This window comes from Saccopteryx bilineata, chromosome 1 (assembly GCF_036850765.1).
Source record: "Saccopteryx bilineata isolate mSacBil1 chromosome 1, mSacBil1_pri_phased_curated, whole genome shotgun sequence".
NCBI classification, from domain to species: Eukaryota; Metazoa; Chordata; class Mammalia; order Chiroptera; family Emballonuridae; genus Saccopteryx; species Saccopteryx bilineata.
In genome coordinates, this window is record NC_089490.1 from 247,851,249 (window position 1) to 247,869,189 (window position 17,941).

At 39.3% G+C, this 17,941-nt stretch overlaps 1 protein-coding gene across 5 annotated transcripts in view; it reads left to right on the top strand.

Annotated features, from left to right (window-relative positions):
- Nucleotides 1-14,804, top strand: part of NNT (nicotinamide nucleotide transhydrogenase) — a 108,048-nt gene extending 93,244 nt beyond the window's left edge. For all 5 annotated transcript variants that reach the window (XM_066240625.1, XM_066240623.1, XM_066240622.1 and 2 more), the window contains exons 20-22: nucleotides 9,687-9,805; nucleotides 12,181-12,296; nucleotides 13,827-14,804. In XM_066240625.1, the coding sequence (XP_066096722.1) occupies nucleotides 9,687-9,805; nucleotides 12,181-12,296; nucleotides 13,827-13,976 (385 nt within the window). In that variant the 3' untranslated portion in view covers nucleotides 13,977-14,804. The remainder of the gene's footprint in view (nucleotides 1-9,686; nucleotides 9,806-12,180; nucleotides 12,297-13,826) is intronic.
- The last annotated feature ends 3,137 nt before the right edge of the window (nucleotides 14,805-17,941 follow it).

The window sequence follows — 17,941 nt, forward strand, 5'->3', positions numbered from 1 at the left end:
CGTATGGAATAATACAGTTCCTGTTTTTTTCTGATTTACTTATTTCACTTCGTATCATGTTATCAAGATCCCACCATTTTGCTGTAAATGTTCCGATGTCATCATTTCTTATGGCTGAGTAGTATTCCATAGTGTATATGTGCCACATCTTCTTTATCCAGTCATCTATTGATGGGCTTTTTGGTTGTTTCCATGTCCTGGCCACTGTGAACAATGCTGCAATAAACATGGGGCTGCATGTGTCTTTACGTATCAATGTTTCTGAGTTTTGGGGATATATACCCAGTAGAGGGATTGCTGGGTCATAAGGTAGTTCTATTTTCAGTTTTTTGAGGAACCACCATACTTTCTTCCATAATGGCTGTACTACTTTACATTCCCACCAACAGTGTATGAGGGTTCCTTTTTCTCCACAGCCTCTCCAACATTTGCTATTACCTGACTTGCTAATAATAGCTAATCTAACAGGGGTGAGGTGGTATCTCATTGTAGTTTTGATTTGCATTTCTCTAATAGCTAAAGAAGATGAGCATCTTTTCATATATCTGTTGGCCATTTGTATTTCTTCCTGGGAGAAGTGTCTATTCATATCCTCTTCCCATTTTTTTATTGGATTGTTTGTTTGTTTGTTGTTGAGTTTTATGAGTTCTTTGTATATTTTGGATATTAGGCCCTTATCTGAGCTGTTGTTTGAAAATATCATTTCCCATTTAGTTGGCTTTCTGTTTATTTTGTTATCAGTTTCTCTTGCTGAGCAAAAACTTCTTAGTCTGATGTAGTCCCATTCATTAATTTTTGCCTTCACTTCTCTTGCCATTGGAGTCAAATTCATAAAATGCTCTTTAAAACCCAGGTCCATGAGTTGAGTACCTATGTCTTCTTCTATGTACTTAATTGTTTCAGGTCTTATGTTTAGATCTTTGATCCGTTTTGAGTTAATTTTTGTACAGGGGGAGAGACTGTAGTCCAGTTTCGTTCTTTTGCATGTGGCTTTCCAGTTTTCCCAGCACCATTTATTGAAGAGGCTTTCTTTTCTCCATTGTGTGTTGTTGGCCCCTTTATCAAAAATTATTTGACTATATATATGTGGTTTTATTTCTGGACTTTCTATTCTGTTCCATTGGTCTGAGTGTCTATTTTTCTGCCAATACCATGCTGTTTTGATTGTCGTGGCCCTATAATAGAGTTTGAAGTCAGGTATTGTTATGCCCCCAGCTTCATTCTTTTTCTTTAGGATTGCTTTGGCTATTCGGTTTTTTATAGTTCCATATAAATCTGATGATTTTTTGCTCTATTTCTTTAAAAAATGTCATTGGAAGTTTGATGGGAATTGCATTAAATTTGTATATTGCTTTGGGTAATATAGCCATCTTGATTATAGTTATTCTTCCTAGCCAAGAACAAGGTATATTCTTCCATCTCATTATATCTTTTTCGATTTCCCTTAACAATGGTTTATAGTTTTCATTATATAAGTCCTTTACATTCTTTGTTATGTTTATTCCTAAGTATTTTATTTTTTTTGTTGCAATCGTGAAGGGGATTATTCTTTTGAGTTCCTTCTCAGTTGTTTCATTGTTGGCATATAGAAAGACTATTGACTTCTGTATGTTAATTTTGTATCCTGCGACCTTACTGTATTGGCTTATTGTTTCTAGTAGTCTTTTTGTGGATTCTTTGGGGTTTTCGATGTATAGGATCATATCATCTGCAAAAAGTGATACCTTTACTTCTTCTTTTCTGATATGGATGCCTTTTATTTCTTTGTCTTGTCTGATTGCTCTGGCTAGAACCTCTAGTACCACATTAAATAAGAGTGGAGAGAGTGGACAACCCTGTCTTGTTCCTGATTTAAGGGGGAAAACCTTCAGTTTAGTGCCATTTAATATGATGTTAGCTGATGGGTTATCATATATGGCCTTTATCACGTTGAGATATTTTCCTTCTATACCCATTTTGTTGAGTGTCTTAAACATAAAATTGTGTTGTATTTTATCGAAAGCCTTTTCTGCGTCTATTGATAAGATCATGTGGTTTTTGTTCTTTGTTTTGTTGATATGGTGTATTACATTAACCGTTTTACGTATGTTGAACCATCCTTGAGATTCTGGGATGAATCCCACTTGATCATGATGTATTATTTTTTTAATATGTTGTTGTATTCGATTTGCTAGTATTTTGTTTAGTATTTTAGCATCTGTATTCATTAGAGATATTGGTCTGTAGTTTTCTTTTTTTGTGCCATCCTTGCCTGGTTTTGGTATGAGGGTTATGTTGGCCTCATAAAATGTGTTTGGAAGTATTGCTTCTTCTTCAATTTCTTGGAAGACTTTGAGTAGAATAGGAACCAAGTCTTCTTTGAATGTTTGATAAAATTCACTGGTATAGCCGTCAGGGCCTGGACTTTTATTTTTGGGGAGGTTTTTAATGGTTTTTTCTATTTCTTCTCTACTGATAGGTCTGTTTAGGCTTTCTGCTTCTTCTTGACTCAGTCTAGGAAGGTTGTATTTTTCTAGGAATTTATCCATTTCTTCTAGGTTGTTGAATTTAGTGGCATAAAGTTTTTCATAGTATTCTACAATAATTCTTTGTATATCTACGGTGTCCGTGGTGATTTCTCCTCTTTCATTATGGATTTTGTTTATATGAGTTCTTTCTCTTTTTTCCTTGGTAAGTCTTGCCAAGGGTTTGTCAATTTTGTTGATCTTTTCAAAGAACCAGCTCCTTGTTCTATTAATTTTTTCTATAGTTTTTCTGTTCTCTAATTCATTTATTTCTGCTCTGATTTTTATTATCTCCTTTCTTCGGCTGGTTTTGGGTTGTCTTTGTTCTTCTTTTTCTAGTTCCTTAAGGTGGGAAGTTAAGTGGTTCACTTGGGCTCTCTCTTGTTTGTTCATATATGCCTGAAGCGATATGAACTTCCCTCTTATCACTGCTTTTGCTGCATCCCATAGATTCTGATATGTCGTATTGTCATTTTCATTAGTCTGTATATATCTTTTGATCTCTGCACTTATTTCTTCTTTGACCCATTCATTTTTTAAAAGTATGTTGTTTAGTTTCCACATTTTTGTGGGATTTTTTTCCTCTTTTTTGCAGTTGAATTCTAGTTTCAAGGATTTATGATCAGAAAATATGCTTGGTACAACTTCAATTTTTCTGAATTTGCTGATGTTGTTTTTGTGGCCCAACATATGGTCAATTCTTGAGAATGATCCATGTACACTGGAGAAAAATGTATACTCAGTCACTTTGGGATGAAATGTCCTGTAGATGTCTATCATATCCAGGTGCTCTAGTGTTTTGTTTAAGGCCACTATGTCTTTGTTGATTCTCTGTTTGGATGACCGATCTAGAGCCGTCAGCGGTGTATTGAGGTCTCCAAGTATGATTGTATTTTTGTCATTTTTTGTTTTAAGATCAATAAGTAGCTGTCTTATATATTTTGGTGCTCCTTGGTTTGGTGCATATATATTAAGAATTGTTATGTCTTCTTGATTCAGTGTCCCCTTAGCCATTATGAAATGGCCATTTTTGTCTCTGAGTACTTTTGCTGTCTTGTAGTCAGCATTATCCGATATGAGTATTGCTACACCTGCTTTTTTTTGGATGTTATTTGCTTGGAGTATTGTTTTCCAGCCTTTCACTTTGAATTTGTTTTTATCCTTGTTACTTAGATGAGTTTCCTGTAGGCAGCATACAGTTGGATTTTCTTTTTTAATCCATTCTGCTACTCTGTGCCTTTTTATTGGTGAGTTTAATCTGTTTACATTTAGTGTAATTATTGATACTTGTGAGTTCCCTATTGCCATTTTATATCTTGCTTTCTGTTAGTTTTGTGTCTTGTTTGATCCTTCTCTTTCGTTTTTCTATCTTTTGTTTTTATTTGGTTGTATTCCATACATCTTTCCTCTGTTGCTATCTTTTTTATCTCATGTGCTTCTGTGGTGGTTTTTTCAATGGTGGTTACCTTTGAGTAATGAAAAGGGTCCTTACCCTGTTCATTGTAGCGAACTATTTTGTGAGTACTTTTGCACTCCATCGTCCTTTGCTACTGTTAATCTCCATCTTCTCCCCCTCTTTCTTTTTGTTGTTGTCACAGTTTAAATTTGGTTTTATTGTGTTCTTCTTGGAGCTTTTACTTGTGGCTCTGTTTTTTTTTGTTCTTTGTATCTGATTGGAGAACCCCCTTCAGTAATTCCTGGAGTGGGGGTTTTCTGATGATAAATTCCCTCATCTTTTCTGTATCTGTGAATGTTTTTATTTCTCCTTTGTATTTGAAGGATAGCTTTGATGGGTATAGTATTCATGGCTGAAAGTTCCTCTCTTTCAGGACTTTAAATATTGGGGTCCACTCTCTTCTAGCTTGTAGAGTTTCTGCTGAGAAATCTGATGATAATCTCATGGGCCTTCCTTTATATGTTGTATTCTTCTTTTCCCTGGCTGCCTTGAGAATTTTTTCTTTGCTGTTGGTTTGTGTCAATTTCATTATGATATGCCTTGGAGTAGGTTTGTTGGGGTTAAGAAAACTTGGAGTTCTGTTTGCTTCTTGAACTTGAGGCTTTAGTTCTTTCCACAGGCTTGGGAAGTTCTCATCTATTATTTGTTTGAGTATGTTCTCCATTCCATTTTCTCTCTCTTCTCCCTCTGATATACCTATTATTCTTATGTTATTCTTTTTGATGGAGTCAGATAATTCTTGTAGGGCTATCTCATTTTTTTTAATTTTTGAGTCTCTTTCTTTTTCTCTCTGTTGTGCCTCAAGTTGCTTGTCTTCTATTTCACTAATCCTCTCTTCTATCCTACCTGTTCTATTAGCTAAGCTTGTTACTTCGTTTTTCAGCTCGTGAATTGAGTTTTTCATCTCTGTTTGATTTGTTTTTATAGTTTCAATTTCCTTGGACATATATTCTTTGTGTTCATTGAGTTGTTTTCTGAGCTCCCTAAATTGCCTTTCTGTGTTTTCTTGTATATCTCAGAGGATTTTTAGGATTTCTATCTTGAATTCTCTGTCATTTAGCTCCAAAGTTTCCAATATATTAAATTTTTTCTCCATAGATTTTTCCTCATCTAGCTGTGTTACCTCTCTTTCTTTTGTATCCATGATATTTGATTTTCTCTTCCTTAATGGCATCTGAGGGTGGTTTTGTTGATAGTATTAATGAGATTTAATAAAGAATAAAAAGTTAAAAAAAATAATAATAAAAAAAATTAAAAATCGAAAAGTTTTTTTTTTTTTTTAAATAAATTTTTATTAATGGTAATGGGATGACATTAATAAATCAGGGTACATATATTCAAAGAAAACATGTCTAGGTTATTTTGTCATTAAATTATGTTGCGTACCCCTCGCCCAAAGTCAGATTGTCCTCTGCCACCCTCTATCTAGTTCTCTGTGCCCCTCCCCCTCCCCCTAACTCTCTCCCTCCCTCCCTCCCGTGTCCTCCCTCCCCCCACCCCTGGTAACCACCACACTCTTGTCCATGTCTCTTAGTCTCATTTTTATGTTCCACCAATGTATGGAATCATGTAGTTCTTGTTTTTTTCTGATTTACTTATTTCACTCCTTATAATGTTATCAAGATCCCACCATTTTGCTGTAAATGATCTGATGTCATCATTTCTTATGGCTGAGTAGTATTCCATAGTGTATGAGTTTTTTTTTTTTAAATTAATAATGAAATAAAGAAAAATAAAATAAAATAAAAATTTAAAAAAAAGGAGATTATTCCCCCCCTCCTTTTTTCCTCTCCTCTTCTCTCCCCTCTTTCTTGAGAAAATCTTGTGGTGGACTGTGAATTATAACAAACAATGCCTGTGATGGAGGGCCTGAATTGGGGAAAAGTAATAAAGGGGCAAAAAAAGAAAAAAAGAAAAAAAAAAAGGAAAAAAAAAAAGAAAAAAGAAAAAAAAAGAGCGAATGGACCCACAAAAAGCAAATAAGGAAAAAATTTGGGTCAAGAATAAAATGATTTGCTTTTAGGTGTTGGTTGTCTAAGAGTTATGATGAGAGGAATAAGAGGAAAATGGAAAAATGGGGGGACAAATTAAAAAATTTTACTATTGTATTTAGTGGAACAAGAACTAGATAATATGGAGAGCCAGGGATGGGAGCACTGCTAGTGAGTTAAAAAGGTGAAGTAAAACCCCCCAAAATGCCACAAACATAGGTTTGAGTCCCAGATAAGATAATTTGTTTGTTATTGAGGTTTGAATGAGAGGAGATGTAAAGGAGAAAGGAAGAAACTAATATAGAGGGAGAAAAGAAAGAGAGAGAAAAAAAGAGGGAACCAGTAAAAGAAGAAAAAAGAAAGGAGAGAGAGAGAGAGTTAAGGGTTTTGGATTGCAACCCTCATAGAGAGAAAGGAAGAGAAGAGAAAAGATAATGGGAGATGTAACACTTATGGGTAGTGTAGTTCAAGGAGAGGAGAGAGTAAGACCGGTAGAGAGTTAATCGGCCAAATTGGAGAAGGAAAAAAAAGTATCAAGAATGAAGATAAGAGAAACAAACGAACAAATATAATAAAATGGGATAGGTTATAAAGTCTGCAGATTATTCTTGATTTTGAGAGGTTATCTTCTTGCTTTTTCTTTTCTCTCCCTCTTCCTGGTCGGTGACTCTGTACCCCGGGTTCTTCCCCTTTGGCACGCTCAGGTAGAGGTTTGCAGTTGATAAGTCTCTATGGCAATGTCATGTATTGTGCTTTAGTCTCGTTGGCAGTCGAAGCTCAATAGCATTTATAGGCTCCGACAGTGAGAGAGTCCGTGTTCCTGGAGCTTTTCTCCTAGTCTTTCCTTCCTCAATTAGTAGCCTGATAATCCAGCTATGGGGTTGCTGCTGCCTCTGCCTGGATAGTAAGAGGCTCAAAGAGCTGGCAACTCCCCACTCTATTTCCACTCAGCACAGGGCTCTGGGTAAGGCTCAGTCAGTCAGAGCTGCTAGCATAATCAGGCGGGCTTTCCGCCCACTCAAAGACCTCTGGCTCTGCCACTCTGTCCGGTAACACAAGCGGGCGCCCACTTCCGGGGCGCTTGGAGGAAACTCTCACTCACTGTCTGCGACCAGGATATCCGGCCAGCAGTCTCACGCTCTGAGTGAAACCCCCAACCGCAGGGAAAAGTTGCAGCGTTGGAATTGAGTCTCGCTCTGTCCCCGTGCGCGGCTTTTGCAAGGCGCTGGGGCGGTTCGAGATTCCGCTTTGGCCCACACAAAGGCCCCTAACTCTGCCCCTCTGTGCGATAACACGGGCGCGCACTGCCGAGGCACTCGGAGGAATCGCTCACTCCTTATCTGCGCACGCAAACCAGGATATGAGGCCGGCCCCGTTTCCCTCTGAGTGAAACACCCTCCAGCACAGAAAATCTCCACCGTTGGAATTAGTTCTCACTCCCTCCCGTGCGTGGCTTTCCCAGGGCGCTGGGGCTGCTCAGAGACTCTGCCCTCGGCCCACAGAAAGGCCTCTGACCCTGCCTCTCTGTGGGGCAACACGGGCACCCACTCTCGGGGCCTAGGAAGAAATTCTCGCCTACTAACTGTGCACCAACCAGGAGACCGGGTAAAATGGCCGCTCCGCTTGTCTTTCTTTGTTTGGGTTTGGCGCGAGTGTTAGCTTGTATTGCCCGGGTTGCCACAGGATCAGATTTTCCTCGGCTTCGATCTGTGTGCCACAGCCTGGTTCGGCCGTTTGTGCCACGGCGGCCTGGATCTATTCACCCCCTTTGCCCGCCTCAGTTTCTATATTCACAGTTACCAGAGAGAGCCGCCCTGTTTAGGTTAGTGAGGAAGGCGGAGCATTTCTTACTCCCTATTTCCTTCGGGGTTTGGTTATATATTTAGCCAATTTTTCACTCAATCATACCTTTGGGTGTATTGCGAGGCATCTGGACGCTCCAAGTATAGGTTTTTCTGTTTCTGGTTGAAAATCTTGTTGAGTTTTGGGGGAGATTTATCGGTATCGCTTCCTACCCCGCCATTACTCTGACGTCATCTCCTCTGTTCATTTTTGAAGTTTAGTAATAATAGCTCCCATCTAATGAGCATATTACTTGGGTGCCTGGAGAAATTATTTTTCCCAGATGTTTTATGTTAACTGCCACTGTAAAAGTATTAAAATGTTAAAGTAGATATCTCAGCTGAAGAGTCTGCATCACATTAGGGAAATGCTTTCTCTTTTACCACGGAAACAGCCGCAGTCGTGCTGAATATAGCTTGTATTCCTACAGGAAGAGTGTGAATACCAGTTGTCAGTTATCTGCCTCATTTCTTATGTTTTCAGAAGTTATTGAAAACTCTGGTGTGGAACAGAGGATGACATTAGGATTTCAATGTTTAGTTTCAATGTTTAGCAATGTTTTTTTTTTAAATTTTTTGTGTTGACATGCTTTGAAGTGTCCCACTCAGTAGAATACCTTCTACACAAAGCAATGTTGCTTTTAGAGAGCATTTTAAAATTTTGACTTGTGTTGAGCTATTCCCTTCCCAAAACTGTTAGGAGGCATCCTGGGAGAAGGACTGGGAACCTGAGAGAAGGGAGGTTGGTTGGGCACCGCAGTGAGCTGAGGAGGTCTGCTTAGTTGGCATCGTAGGAGAGCCGACCGGGACCCACATATGTAAGAGGGTGCAGATTCATGACCCCAGAAGGCACAAACAACTACAGACCTTGGAAAACAATGAGATGGGGGTTCTCCCTGGCTTACTAATCAGTGTGTGTTTGTGTGCGTTTGGTGCACATAATCACAAGGACTGTCCAGTAATGCAGTAGGATTTGAGGACGAAGTAAGTTTCTGGTCACTGAAGGTATTTAAGCTGAGACTGCGTGGATTCCTGCCAAGAGATGCTCTAAAACACATTTCTTCACTGGGTTTATTCACTCACTCAGTCACTTTATTGAGCCCTTCCTGTAATATGACAGGCATTGTGCCCAGTGCCGAGGAGACAGAGACCAATATGGCGGGGAAGAGGTTGGATTACATGACTTTGAAAATCCCATTCTGGCTGTGGCTGAAAGAAATCGCTTGATGCTTCTGTTTCTTTTGCCTTGACAAAGTGTGGGGCCCTGATTTGTCCATTTCTCCGCATTTTAACCTCTCCAGCGTGTTACTCTCGTGTCTCCTTCTGTGACGTGGATACCATCGCTTCCTATCATGCTCTGAAAGATTGTAGGCCATTAACTTAATGTACATGGCAATATTTTATTTCCCCTACTTTTGAACATAAAAGTTAAAGTTGAATGTAGACTCAGGTTTTGATGGGAAAACATTGATTTTTTTTTTCATGGCAAACGTTTGATTCCATGCTGGCTTACATAAGTTTTTAAAGGTTCAAGATATATCAGAAAGTATAACAAAAGCACACCATGCTTGTTAAACGTAAGGCGATATTATATATTTACGTTGTTGGAAGTTTGTTGTACTTAAAACGTATGTAGAAGAGTCAAGTTCTAAGGTTACGCTTATTTTTCTGAAGGGAGCTCTAGTTTGTGTATATTGAGATATTGGATCTCCAGCTCCAACATTTGCAAATTGACTGCAAATCTGGGCTAATTCTGTTTCTGCCTGTGGAGATGAGATAGTACCAGGAGAAGTAGGGGTGCCAAGAACAAACTGTGCAGATGGGAGGTGATATTGGGGTCTCGGTGCATTTTGGCCCATCGAGTAAGCCAGCTGTTGGTTTGTTTCATGTCTAGGTTTGGAATCCACCCAGTTGCAGGCCGGATGCCCGGTCAGCTTAATGTGCTTCTGGCCGAGGCCGGGGTGCCGTACGATATTGTGTTGGAAATGGACGAGATCAACCACGATTTTCCAGGTAAGTGACGGGGCCCATGGTGACATGGAAACCTTCTTAGTGTGAGGAAAGTTGTGCCAATCTGAGGACGTAAACAGAGGTGTCGCGGAAAACCTGCTTGTCTGACGAAGAGTCACCCGCTTCTTATGGGGATGCAGGTGACATTGAAGAAGTGAACAGGACTAAATGAGGCTCAGTAGCTTTGTAAGCAGCATAGTTGATTTTCTTCCTGTGAGGAGAGTGGAAGGATGGTGCAGTCCTGGGAGGCCGCCCGGAGGAGGTGCAGTGCCCAGGGACTCAGAACACACCTGGTTTGGGAACCTAGGCCCTGACACTCTCGTGACCTTGAACTAGGTTCCTTGTTTATAAAATGGCTGTTGGTAATTTAGCGTCTGATACTTGCAGTGTTTAGTGGTTTCCAGTTGTACCAATTCACAGTCAGTAAAGTAGTCCTCTGCTTTCTTTAAAGCACTAGGACTTCACTAGGGAAGGTACTGTACTTTGTGGCTGTCGTGGGGTATTTGTGAATGCTAATGATATTTGGCCCAAGATTATGTTTGTTAAACTTAAACCAGTTCCCTCTGGCAAGTATCCACTGTAAACTTAAAAAAAATACTCTTTATTAGAGAAAAAATAATGAAATTTGTGTATGTCTCCATTCACTTGGGCATTTTGGCAAAGTTCTGAGGTAGTTTATATTATAGTGCTTAAAAAGGGAATTTAGACCATTTTAATTTTATACCTCCTTTCAAATTTCACTGTTGCTAAATGATGTGTGAAACCTGCCAGTTCCGGGAATTATGGACACAGGTTTAATATAGTGCAGACTCTTAGACCATTTTCTTTTTTTTTATTTTATTGAATTTATTGGGGTGACTTTGGTTAATAAAATTATATAGGTTTCAGGTGCACAATCCTGTAATACATCATCAGTGTACTGTATTGTGTGTTCACCTCCCCAAGTCAGTCCGCTTCCATCTCCATTTATTCCTTCTTTACCCTCTTCCACCTCCCCTGACCTTCCTTTCCCTCTGGTAGTCACCATACTGTTGTCTGCGTCTATGAGTGTTTTTCTCTTTGCTTAATCACTTCATCTTTTTCACTCAGTCTCCCCTACCCCCACCCCTCTAACAGCTGTCAGTCTGTTCTCCATATCTGAGTCGGTTTCTATGTATTTTGTTTGCTATTTTGTTCATTATATTCCACATATAAGTGAAAGTATATGGTACTTATCTTTCTCTGACTGGCTTATTTCACTTAGCATAATACTCTGCAGATCCATTTATGCTGTCACAAAGGGTAAGATTTCCTTCCTTTTATGGCTGAGTAATATTCCACTTTATAAACGTACCACAGCTTTTTTTTATCTACTCAGTCAGCTACTGATGGGCACTCTGGCTGCTACCAAATCTTGACTATTGTAAATAATGCTGCAATGAACTTAGGGTGCATATATTCCTTCACGTTATTGTTTTGGTTTTCTTTGAATATATATACCCAGAAGTAAAATTGCTGGGTCATGATGCAGTTTCATTTTTAATTTTTTAGAGTAACTCCATACTGCTTTCCACCATCTGCATTCCTACCAACAATGCATGAGGGTTTCCCATTCTCCATATCCTCACCAACACTTGTTTATTGATGATAGCCATTCTGACAGGTGTGAGGTGATAGCTCATTGTGGTTTTAATTTACATTTCTCTGATGATTAGTGATGTTGAGAATCTTTTCATATGTCTATTGGCCATCAGTATGCCCTCTTTGGAGAAGTGTCTGTTCAGGTCCTTTGCCCATTTCTTAATTGGATTGTTTGTTTTTTTATGTTGAGTTTTATAAGTTCTTTGCAAATTTTGGATATCAAGCCCTTATCAGTTGTATCAGTAAATTATTTCATTGATGGTTTCCTTTGCTGTGCAGAAACTTTTTAGTTTGTTGTAGTTCCATTTGTTTATTTTTTTCTTTTGTTTCCCTTGCCCAAGGTGACACACCACAAAAAACATTGCTACAAAAAGTATATGAGACATTAAATTGCATTTAAATGGTCATTGTAGAGGTTGAAAAGGAAATGCAAAGATTACAAAATAATGTAATTGGGAAGATAATTATGGGATGACTAAAGAACTGTCTAAAGTCCCATTAGGTAGATCCATTGTGGGGAAGGAAAGCATAAATAATGCAACAAGCTCCAGTCAGGATGCTCTGGTTTAGATGCAGGACCTATTGCTTTTTTGCTGTATGATATCAGTTAAGCTACCAAATCTCTCTGAGAAGCTCATTGGACAGTGCTTGGCACAAGTGTGGGTTGTTATAAAGTCAGATCACTCTTATTTGCCTGAAAAGAAGCAAAAATGACTCTCTTAAGATTTATATTTTCTCCTTTTGCTTTTGCTATGTAGACACTGATTTGGTCCTTGTAATTGGGGCTAATGACACTGTGAACTCAGCAGCTCAAGAAGACCCCAACTCTATTATTGCCGGCATGCCAGTTCTCGAGGTCTGGAAGTCAAAGCAGGTAAGGTTCCAGATTTTGTGTGTTCATTCTAGTAATCAAACCTCTCTTAAAAGGCTCACGCACAGAACTCTCCTTGGTCACTTGATGAGAAGTGACGAAAGTGTTTGGAGGCCCAGGAGTTAAGAGTATGTTTAGGGTCCAGGTCTGTTGACATGATTTCTGACTGCTGTGTGGTCTCCAGCGAGTCCACACATGTGTCCCAATCTCGAGTACACCTAGATGAGGTTATGTGGTCGGATTAGCAAAATCTGTAACCACAGCTGAAACAGGAGCTTTTGGAATGAGTCTGGCCGAATTCAAGGTCAAGTCCAGTGAAACAGATGGCTTCTTTCTGGGGCAGTGAGTCAGTATCATCGCTTTCATATAGGAAGATGAGCACATTTTTTCATTGAATGGTGTTAAATTTGTATGTCGTGGTGGAGCATCTAGAAGGAAAGTGATTTGGAAATCAGATAACAGCATGGCACAAGGAAGCAAGCTGTGTGGGCGCACATTACTTCTGAGAGAGCAAATGGCTGCACTCTAGGGAGCTGAGACACTTATGAATCTCCCTCTGCCACAGCAGTGGGCATATCCTTCACCGCTCCAGAGCTGTAGCTGCATTAGAAATACCACAATTACAGAATATGCATTTCCCCTTCAATTTCGTTTCTCTTGACTTTACAAATGCAAACATTTAAAGCTGTGTTTGTGTTGCATGAGTATATATGCCATGCACCGGTTCATGTGAATATGAAAAATTACTGCGTTGGTCATTAATATTTGAGAGTTTGCAGAGTATGTTCTGGTACTAGTGCTATTTGAAGTGTGAACATATTTTTAGTGCTTTCATTTTGAGGTCAATGACATGTCTTAGAGGACCATAGGAAAGCTTTGCATTTCATTAAGAACTGACTTGATAATTTAGCAGGACCGGACTACCCATAATCTGTGTAATTGTAAATGTCTGTAGCATATTAGTATTAGAGATGGGCTTATCCCTTCAGATTTGCTCTGTAGGACTATAATATTAGGTGTTAGCACTCTCTTTGTGGTTGATTGCTCTTTGGGCTTTTGTGTTAGAACTTTCTAATATATTTTACCTTAAAGTGATGGAATAGAAATCATACTATTTTCCCACTCCACTACATTTATGTTAAAATTTGTAGTAGAAGCTTATGCACTATGCTTGTTCTCTAGCTCATTCATAAAAAGACACTTATTTTTCTGACTGGAAAATGTCACACGTAGCCTTTATGGACAAAAGCACTGAGAAGAAAATCACTTTTAATCTTCCCACTTAGAGATAAACTATTGTCAACATGACTTTTCCTCTCAGTGGTATGAAAATATGGGCTTATTTTAGAAATTAAAGTTAGTACAGTGTACATAGGCATTAAAATACTCCTGGTATATTTTTAAATCTCTGTATTCAAGAGTTAGTAGTGGTACGTGCCTTGTTCAGAGTGAGGGCAGGGTGACGTTTGTGTGCCTGACACCTCCCAGCCTGATTGGCTAAATTCCCTCTCCCCCTTCAATTTCGGCCCTTAGGTCATTGTTATGAAGAGGTCCTTGGGTGTTGGCTATGCTGCAGTGGACAATCCTATTTTCTACAAACCCAACACGGCCATGCTTCTAGGCGATGCCAAGAAGACGTGTGATGCGCTGCAGGCGAAAGTTCGAGAATCCTACCAGAAGTAAATTTCAAAGATCAAGCTATTGTCTAACAGAACCACCTCTTCTGTGGCTGTGGGAACAGGCAACGGAAGTATCGATCTAAACAGCTGATGCACATCTGCAATCTGCAGCAAAGCTCTGAGGAGAAAAGGAAGACCCCCAAGAAAGCAAACACAGGAAGAGTTTTCAAGGGCGAGATCCCTCAATTTCCAAAAAAAAAAAAAAAAAAAAAAAAGGATTGAAAATTCTAAATGTCTTCCTGTGTATATATTTTTGGTGTTATGAATCAAAAGTATTTTATAAAAGGAGAAATCCATTTGGATTTTTAAAAATTCCTGCTCAGTAGCCAGTAATGTAAGAAATGAAGTCAAGGATTCAAAGACTTAACCAAACATGGATTTGAAAACTCTGATGCAGTGCAAACATTACAGGCACCTGTGTTTATGGTTTTTCAACAAATGTGACTAATTTAAAACTTTTATCATCTCCAGAGTTGTCCTTTGACCTTTAACCATATCTGAATCAACCATATCAAATTGGCTTCAGTTTTTCAAACTGTACTTTCAATTATAGATATCAGGGGTGTATTTTCTCACTTCTATTTTAATACATTAAAGGACTAAAGTAACTTTCCAGAGATGCTGGAAACAGTTAAATCATGTGCTTTGTATGTTTCATTAGAACACCAAACAAACATAATGTGAAATCAGTATTAATTGTATTTTTTAAAACCCCGTTTCTAATCAGAGAGCTCTTTAATTTCAATCAATTTATAATGTGTAGTACTGTACTAAGTGCACTTGAATGGAATTCAACTATTTGCCTAATAAAATGAGTTCATTATGTTTGCAAGTGATGTAGCTATTGTCTCTGGCGACAAAATACTAACATTGAATGGCTCTGGTTGTTATTAACATGTGGGGAAGACTTGCTACTATAATGTAGGTGAAATTAATCTGTTTTAACAGTTAGCAAAATACCCCCCCCCCCAAATCAGAGTGTACTTTTAGGTCTTATGTAATTGATCAATCACATTTGGGAGAAATGGTGGCACTTTTTTTTTTTTAGCTACCTCTTTGTTTAAGCACCGGTATAGATCATGTCTTTTTGCATGAAAGTGTAGATTTTCTTCATGATTTTGCTACATTTACATTGCCACAAGCTCTATATAGGTTGACTGTGTGACAAGTACTTGGAATACATATGTCATTATATAATTAATGTGGCACTGAGTTTTTTGAAACAATTATTAACACATAAAAACTATAAACAAGAAAAAGAAATAACTGGTGTGAAATGATGCTCATGTTTACTGATTTTACAACTCATAATATTTACTGGTTTGGTAATCAATTTCTGTTCTCTTATTCCTGAAATTGCGATTGCTTGTGTGTGTATGTGTGAAAGCAGAAAAGAGTCCTTTTTAATTTTTCAGTGATAAATATGGCTTGTTAATGGAGCTCAGGTTATAAGTAATCTCAAGATTGAATTATATCATGGAAGTTCTACTAGAAGACAGTAGATAGTCTCTTTATGCCTTTTTCTTTTTCTCAGAGTAGTTGTAGATATATCTGGAAAACAGTAACTTGGATTTTTTTTCTTTTTAAATCAGTTTTTATTTTATTTATTTTTATTTTATTTTATTTTATTTTTTTCATTTTTCTGAAGCTGGAAACAGGGAGAGACAATCAGACAGACTCCCGCATGTGCCTGACCAGGATCCACCCAGCACGCCCACCATGGGGCGATGCTCTGCCCACCAGGGGGCGATGCTCTGCCCATCCTGGGCATTGCCATGTTGCGACCAGAGCCACTCTAGCGCCTGAGGCAGAGGCCACAGAGCCATCCCCAGTGCCCGGGCCATATCTGCTCCAATGGAGCCTTGGCTGCGGGAGGGGAAGAGAGAGACAGAGAGGAAAGCGCGGCGGAGGGGTGGAGAAGCAAATGGGCGCCTCTCCTGTGTGCCCTGGCTGGGAATCGAACCCGGGTCCTCGGCACGCTTGGCCGACGCTCTACCGCTGAGCCAACCGGCCAGGGCAAATCAGTTTTTATTTTTCAATTACTGTTGACATACATTAATATCAGTTTCAGGAGCACATCCCGGTGATTAGACATTGCATAACTTGACACTACACATGGTTATTAGAATATTATGGACCGTATTCCCTGTGCTGTACTTGACATCCCCATGACTAGACTGTAACTACCCATTTGTACTTAATCCCTTCACCTTTTCCACCCAGCCCCCAACCCCTCTCCCATCTGGCAACTGTCAAAATGTTCTCTGCATCTATGCATCTGTTTCTGTTCTGCTTGTTTGTTTATTTTGTTTTTTTTTAGATTCAATTATTGATAGATACATATTCATTGTTACTTTATTGTTCATAGTTTTGTTTTGTTTTTCTCTTCTTCTTCTTCTCCTCCTCCTCATCCTCCCTCCTCTGTCTTCTTCCTATCCCTCCTTCTGGAAAATCTTTTAACATTTTATGTAATACTGGTTTGGTGGTGATGAACTACTTTAACTTTTTATTGTCTGGGAAGCTCTTTATCTGTCCTTCAATTATATATGATAGATTTACTGGGCAGAGTAATCTTGGTTGTAGGTCCTTGCTTTTCATCACTTTGAATATTTCTTGCCACTCCCTTCCGGCCTGCAAAGTTTCTGTTGAGAAATCAGCTGACAGTCTTATGGGAACTAACTGCTTTTTTCTCTTACTGCTTTTAAGATTTTCTTTAACCTTTTGCATTTTAATTATGATGTGTCTTGGTGTGGGCCTCTTTAGGTTCATCTTGTTTGGGACTCTCTCCATTTCCTGGACTTATATGTCTATTTTCTTCACCAAATTAGGGAAGTTTTCTGTCATTATTTTTTAAATAACTTTCAGTTTCTCTCTTCTCCTTCCAGCATTCCCATGATGTGACTGTTGGAACACTTAAAGTTGTCCCAAAGGCTCCTTACACTATCCTCTTATTCTTTTTTCTTTTTGCTATTTTGATTGGGTGTTTTTTGCTCCCTTATGTTCCAAATCGCTGATTTGATTCTTGGTTTCATCTACTCTGCTGTAGATTACCATCATTCTTCATTTCAGTTAGTGATTCTTCATTTCTGACTGGTTCTTTTTTATGTTGATGTTCTCACTAAGTTCACTGAGCATCCTTATAATTATTTTGAACTCTGCATCGAGTAGATTGCTTGTCTCCATTTTGCTTATTTCTTTTTCTGGGATTTTGTCCTCTTTTTTCATTTGGGACGTGTTTCTTTGTCTTCTCAATTTGGCAACTTCCCTGTGTTTGTTTCTCTGTATTTTATAGAGCATCTACATCTTCTAGGCTGACAGAGTGGTTTAATGTAGTAAGTTTTCTATAGGGTCCAGTGATAGAACTGCCCTGATCACCCAAGCTGGGTGTTCGTGGTGTGCCCTCCATGTGGGCAGTGTACACCCTCCTCTTGTATTTGAGCCTTCATGGCTGTTGGCAGGGGCTTAGCCCCAGGCCAGTCGGGTGAAAGGCCTGGCTGTGGCCATTGACCACAGCCTGTGGAGCATCAGCTGTGCAGGAGCCCACCCGACAGAGCAGGAATTATTTCAGTAGGGCTTTTGTGTTCACTGACTCCACCCCTTGAGTGTGTCACTTGTGGAGGTGGTTGGATGGTCATGCTACAATGTGGTCTGAAGCTGTTTACTTGGTGAGTTGACTCTGGGGCCTCTTGGAAGGTGGAGGCCAAGGTCAGCCACCACTTGTGTTCTGCCTGGGGCCACCCAGCATGAGCTATAAAGTGAATGTAGATGACTGCTGCTTGTTCTGGGCTTGGAGGTGCCAAGGTGAGGCAAACTGTGAATCAAGGCTCGCTGCCGCTAGTGCCAGGCCTGGGGCCACTTAGATGTACGGGGCACACTGAGGCCAGATGCTGCTTGTTTGAGAGATTTTTAGGAAAGTCTGAAGCTTGAGCCAAGACAGGCCATTTGTTTGGAAAAGGCACTGGAAACACC